This window comes from Tachysurus vachellii, chromosome 13 (assembly GCF_030014155.1).
Source record: "Tachysurus vachellii isolate PV-2020 chromosome 13, HZAU_Pvac_v1, whole genome shotgun sequence".
In the NCBI taxonomy this organism is placed as follows: Eukaryota; Metazoa; Chordata; class Actinopteri; order Siluriformes; family Bagridae; genus Tachysurus; species Tachysurus vachellii.
This window is the reverse complement of record NC_083472.1, coordinates 805,001-811,534: the sequence shown is the minus strand read 5'-3', so window position 1 is coordinate 811,534 and position 6,534 is coordinate 805,001. Positions and strand designations below refer to the sequence as shown.

Genomic DNA, 6,534 nt, shown 5'->3' with positions numbered 1-6,534 from the left:
CAAACCCGTTAGGGCGAGTACAAAACCAACTCGTCCTAACGGGTTTGTACTGAACAAAGTACTGAAAGTTTTTGCACCAGAAAGTAAATGCAGGGCCTCAGGGGGCGGGGCTAACAGCACTGTTTATATCTGATTGGTTACACTGTATAACCTCAGAAATTGCTAATTTATTTATTTATTTGTTTGTTTGTTTGTTTGTTTGTTTGTTTGTTTGTTCAAATATTAATTGTTATCTAAAATATTTAGCAGCATTATATAACCTTTAATTAAACAGCTAATCAGAGGACAGATCTGAGTCACCCTGAGCTCTTCTGTCACGCTCTCGTGTTGTAATGAGGATGCGGTCACTTTTACTGTCACCATGGTTACCATGTACGTGTAGTCTCAAACTGAATCAGGGATCATGTGTTTTGTTGGTTCTTATTGGTTAAAAGTTGCAGTGAAAAAAAAAAAACAGCAAAACACAAGAGACTAGACAAGAGACAAGAAATCACATCAAACCAGAATAAAAACATCATCCAGCTTTACTCATGCCGGCTGTGGACTCGAAGGAAGCCTCGTGAGCCAATTAAAAACTCCAGAGTTCAGGAATCTCTGAAGACAATTCTTTTTATTTCTTGTTTATCCTTCTGGCTTTTCGTGAGTTTTGTTGACGATCCTGATGTTCCTTTGATTTAAGTCTGAATGTCTGATGAGGAGCGTCTGCTCCCAGCTCTGTGAACGCTGCATGGGGTTTAGTCTGTAATTTTTTGTTGAATAGAGTCTTGTCCATTTACTCCCATCGGTATGTTTCCAGATATCCTCTGATCTTCTGATCATGGATTATCCCGTTATAATGTTCCACTCATTGAGTCTGAACAGCACCATCTGCAGTCCTGAAGAACAGATATGAACCTGCAAGATGTCTGTGTGCGTCTATGCTTAATTTATCTTCACAACCTCCACAGGAAGCATGCTGAGAACTTAACCTGTGGACAAAATGTGCACTATTGCACTAGCCAGGGGCGAGGAGTGTTACCATGGCAACCACTGGTAAGGTGACCAGTACAGAACGAAGTGAGTGAAATGAGTGAGAACGCAGGGTGAAGCTCGACACTAAGCACATAACCTCCAAAGACATAAACAGAAATGTTAAAGTCGTTATCGCTGCCTGGATTTGGTTTGAATGCTTGTATTAAATGTCTGCCGACAAACCGCATGTTTGTTATCGCCGTTTGTGTCTGTTTATCAGTGTTGTTCAAAAACCAAGCAAACGGTGCGAATGTCTTCATGTGTGTTTCGTGTCGCTGTAAATAAATCTAAGTCAGATATGCTGCACTGTACGGAGTGTGTGTGAAGGCTTGAACCTCTCGTATTATCAGGTCTGGTCTTTAAAGCAAGTTTAGGCCAAAAATTAAACTTAGATTGCATGATTCTAAACTGGAGGCTCTAAACTTCAATTACTTGCTACATTAGCATTAGCTCCAGAAGCTACAGAATAACATCATGTGCCGAACACATCACAACCGTTCTGGTACATCTGAAATAGCAGGGATGCTAATTTAAGCTAACTTTGTTGTTTGTTTGTTTTTTTTTAGAAGATGTGTGCTATAAGACATCGAATGCTATAAAAGTATTTTTTAAGTCAAAATAATGTTTCAACACACTTTTGCTTCACCACTAGTCATTTTAGCACAATGCTAGCAAACACAGACCCAGGCACATGCTAACAGATGCTAACAAATCACTCACTCTGGCTGTTATTTAAGGTGTCAAGTGTTTATATGGTTTTATTCTCGGTGTGTTAGAGGAGTGTTTAGTGTTTAGTGTTTCTGTTGTCTCTGTATTTCAAGCTACATTTATGTAAAGTGCTAATCTCCTATGCTAATCGCTAATTAGCATGATTAGCTTTTCTACACACACCACAGTTTTAAAGCCATTAGCGTTATTAAAGGTGTCATGATTCATAATCTGACTGAAGCTTTAACACTAAAACTAAATATAAATATTATATAACAGGCTTTAAATCTCCAAATAATTTCTGCAGCTCTGTTTGATTATATGTAAAAAATTATTAATGATTAGTATAATTAATTATATTCTAATTATAATTAATGACAAGAGCAACTGGTGTGTGAATATTAACGTGTTTTATAGTCTTGTCTTTATTTTCTTTTGTTTTCGTGTCTGTCTGGAATGGGTTCATCAATTAAATGTCTTGTCTGTTTTATTTTATTTTATTTTGTGAGTTTAAAATAAAATAAATGTATTCATGAGCACAACGTTGTGTGGTTTTGTCTCATTAACCTTTAAAAACAGGAAGCAGAGGGAAAAGAAAAAGGAAAACACATTTATCGATGGAATTCAGACACACATCTCATGAAGACACGAAGATTAGTGAGCTCAGTGACTCTTTCAGTACATGAGTCAAATCAATGAGTTGATTCTTTTGGCTTCCAAATGACTCACAGTCACAGTTTAATCTGTCCCAAGTTATGACTCTTTGTCCATCATTTAAACTGTTCAGTGAAATGTTTTATGTCATTATATTCTTGTTAAGTCTGTTATTTTTTCATTTTGACATTTTAAGTGATTTTTATAATAAATTTTTTATTTTATTTCCACCTTTCCAACTCCCAGGCTGTTTTTACTGACCCTGCCTACTTAGTTCCTTTTTAATATTAATAACTGTGTGTTTTGGGACAAATTAAAGATTTATTTGTCTTTGTGCTGCAGGAATAAACATCTCTCTTATATTTGAAGATTTAGTATCATGTGGAAAATCTTTCTGTTTTTCTTGTGAACTCTTTGGTCTTCGCACAAAGTTCGTCAGAGACCCAGCTGCTCAGCTGATGTGTTTATCCAGTGCTTAGATCTCACACACTCCTGTTCCTTGTGTTTTCTTTCACACTGAACGTGTAAAACACTACATGTGACACAGGGAAGAAAAAAAACAGTTTCCATGGGAACGCTGAGCTATGCTAGAAAAAAAAACAGTTATCAGTCCTGTTTGGTGTTCTGATTGGCTGAGAGCAGGAGGGATGATACTAATTAAATAAATTAATACTAATTCAATTAAATTAGAGTTAGTGACTGAATTAAATTTGTAGGGATAAAACACGACATTCTGTCTCTTGGTTGTGTGATCAGATTTAATGAATGATTTTTAACCATTTATAGTTACTTTAATGTGATGGAGCATCGTTAAAATTGTCCTGAAGACTGCAACTGTAATAAATTCTATCATTTAGTACAATTTTGATTAAAAGTTTCTGACTGTTTTTGTGGATTTGTTTTAAATGACGTTATTCTGCAGCGTTGATCCTGATAACGGCTCTGAACAAAACCGTACAGCTGAAGATCTTCCTTTAATTCCTCTGACCTGAAATTTCTTTCCTAATTAGAATCTAGTTCAGGATTAAAGTTTAAACAAAAACAGAGCAGTTGTTTTGTACATGCACGAGATTCATAGAAACATTTAAACGAAATATAAAAACTCTGCAATAAATCACAGTGACTTTTATTAAACTGTTTTTTTTTTTTACTCTCTTGTCCTGGAGCTTTGCTGTAGTAAACTTTCTCACCGTGTTCAGAGCAGCGTGACACTTAAAGTGTGGGATAATAAACCGAAGAGTGAGAAACGGTTCATGTGGCTGAATCTAGTGAACTCTTCACGTCTCCATCAGAAAAGAAACATGATGTTAAATCACTGCTGATGTGATCTGTGGGCATTTATTATAAAATAAATAATAAGCCAGAACTGCAGAGCAGGACACAGAAATCACTTTAATTATTATTTGATTTCAAGTCGTCTAACTTTGTGACTTCCATCTCGTTCCTTGAATTTAAGACATTTGCACCAATATATTGATGAAATAAATAAAAACACATATTCGATCTTGTTGAAGGGGAAAAAAAACAGGCAACATTTAAAATGACAGAATTACAGATACAGAACTGTACAGTTTGTGTTTGGGATTAATCCTCATCCTAATTTGTAACTTGGTTATTTTTTAATGTCTAGGTTTAATATGATCTGATGAATCCTCTTGCTGTGGATCTCGGTGATGTGACCTTGTCCCCTCATCTCGCTTAACAAGCTTCATTATCTCATTTACAGGTTTGGTGTGAAATTCCATCACAGCGCAAAGTTCTCGGCCGTGATCCGACCTGCACGGGGTGTCCCTTCACACCTCTGTGACTTGTGGTGTGACTCTGGGGTTCAGCAGGGTTTAAATCCGCCTCTCTCTATGACACTGCTGTCTTGTTAGCATGTAGCTGTGACCTCGCTGCTTTATCAGTATTTTATCCTCCGTGACTCGCTTCAGAAGAACAGAAATCAAATCACAGACATTATTTTGTAAAGTGTGAAGTTTGTTTCTTCAATTCGGAAGCTGTGGTGTTAATGTTGCTAAGTAACAGAAGCTCATAGCCTCCACTTTAGCACTGAGTAAATTTCTGCAAATTCCTTAAGGCTCAGAATCAGAAGGAGCTTTATTAAGAGTCTCACAGACACACAACACAAGTCAATATTTTAAAACAGAAATATTCAAATCACATCCCTGTCATCTGAATAACTCCAATGGTTCCTGAAATCAGAAAGAGTTCAAGTTGTAGTCTTGTCATAGTGGAACCTTCTGTTCTGTGGTGAACGCAGAACCTTTAAGGATTACAGTCAAGAGACAGACTGCAGAACTGGTCAGACGTTAGGCCACGCCCCCTAGCCGAGTCTGATCAGCAGGCCTGCTCTGTGCTGCTGCTGAGTGAACAGGTCAGAAGGTCTGAGATGTTTCTGAGCTCAGAGTAAAACTTCTTCATGCGTCTTGCTGCGAGTCTCGGTGTGGTGTTGCTTCCCAGATGAGGATTTTTTCCTCCTGAGTAAAAATGTAGAAGGTTTTAAATAAATTTTGAGGAAACAAGAGGTGAAATAAACTTGGATGTTTTTTGAAGTTTTTTGGAGAGAAGCGACAAGATGACATCATCAAAGAGCGCCAAGTTCAAGACAGTCACATTCACCACAGATAATGTTCAGCACCATCCTTTACCACATCACATCTCCATCTCTTCACAACACGTCATGTCTCAGATAAGCAGGGTGTGTTTTTCATCCTAGGGCTCAGTTCTAATTTCCTCAATTCCAAAGTGCACACAGAACAGGTGGACGCTCTCTCTCTCTCTCTCTCTCTCTCTCTCTCTCTCTCTCTCTTTCTCTCTCTCGCTCTCTCTCGCTTGTTTTCTTTCCCAGCGTCCTCAGCAGACAGACAGCAGTGGGCAGCAGACGCCTGTGGAGGTGTCACTTCACACCTCCTGCTGTATAAAATCCTCCTCCGATTCTGAATCTCCAGCCTACACTCTTCCCTCCGAAAGCAAGAAGGATGGATGTTTCCTCTCCTCCCTTCAGCTACAGCTCTCTCAGCTCTGATTCTGAGGTCTACAACATCTCGTCGCCCGAATCTTTAAGTGAAGGAAGGCCGAAGTCGAGGAAGGCACGCTGTAAGAACCCGAGCAAGCAGAGGAGGAATGCCAGCGAGAAAGAAAAGCTGCGGATGAGAGATCTGACCAAAGCGCTCCACAATTTAAGGACGTTCCTTCCGCCGTTCGTGGCTCCTGCCGGACAAACGCTCACCAAAATCGAGACGCTGAGACTCGCCATACGCTACATCTCCTACCTGTCCTCTCAGCTAGACCTCCAGATGTCCTACTGCCAGCACACACAGCTCAGATCTCCTCACCACAGCTCCATGTCACATTCCTGGGAAGCAGGAAACCTTGGGAATAACACAGAATCCTTCAACTTCCAGCATAATAAACCCCCTCACGGTGCTTTTGATGAATCCTGGATGCTCCACGATGCAGAAGAACACATCACTCCTCCTCACAGCGACGTCGCCTGCGCTCAGGGACTCTACGAACGTCACATTACACTCCAGTCAGAAAGCAGGTTTATCCAAGCAGGAACAGAGCAAAGAGACGGGATTAAACTGGAAATTCATGACTGTGGGGAACTCTTCAGCGCTGACTTCCACTCTCTCATGAATCCACAAATGTCTCTGCCACAGCAGGTAACAAGAACTGATACAACTAATGATCTCCAGCATAAACACAATGTCTTTATTTAGTGAGATGAGTCTAAGACGGTGTGTTGTGATTGGCTGAGAGGAGAACGCATGATACACTGAGACACTCCAATTCTGAATGACTGTAATCACTTTGGTCAAACTTGAGGGTTTCCTTCATTAAGCAGTAGATTGTCTGATGTGTAAACGTTGACTTGATATGTGAAATGAAGTATTTTTGTGTTTCAGGCCTACGGTAGAGCCGAGCAGCGCGAGAGCACGACAGGACACGACTTCTGGGTCTGAAGCTCATCAGCATCTTTACTACAAATTCACGTCCATGTACAAACATTTATTTATTCTAAATTAACATTTTGTCTTATTGTAACATTTCTATTTTAATAATACTCTTTTTTTGTACAAAAAAAATTATATACAAAAATAATAATATCTGATATTTATTAACATTTATACATTTTGTCATGTTTGCATTGTTGTT

At 39.0% G+C, this 6,534-nt stretch overlaps 1 protein-coding gene across 1 annotated transcript; it reads left to right on the top strand.

The window, feature by feature from the left end:
• The first annotated feature begins 5,316 nt into the window (after positions 1-5,316).
• mespbb (mesoderm posterior bb) lies at positions 5,317-6,341 on the top strand. The gene is made up of 2 exons (XM_060885793.1): positions 5,317-6,041; positions 6,285-6,341. Exons 1-2 carry the CDS (start codon positions 5,355-5,357, stop codon positions 6,339-6,341), a joined length of 744 nt encoding a protein of 247 aa, XP_060741776.1. The 5' UTR covers positions 5,317-5,354.
• The last annotated feature ends 193 nt before the right edge of the window (positions 6,342-6,534 follow it).

Bases quoted from the DNA above. Each gene is read 5' to 3' on its own strand.
- mespbb (XM_060885793.1), top strand. From the start codon at position 5,355: ATGGATGTTTCCTCTCCTCCCTTCAGCTACAGCTCTCTCAGCTCTGAT. The intron at 6,042-6,284 runs GTAACAAGAACT...TTTGTGTTTCAG, and splicing joins AAATGTCTCTGCCACAGCAG to GCCTACGGTAGAGCCGAGCA.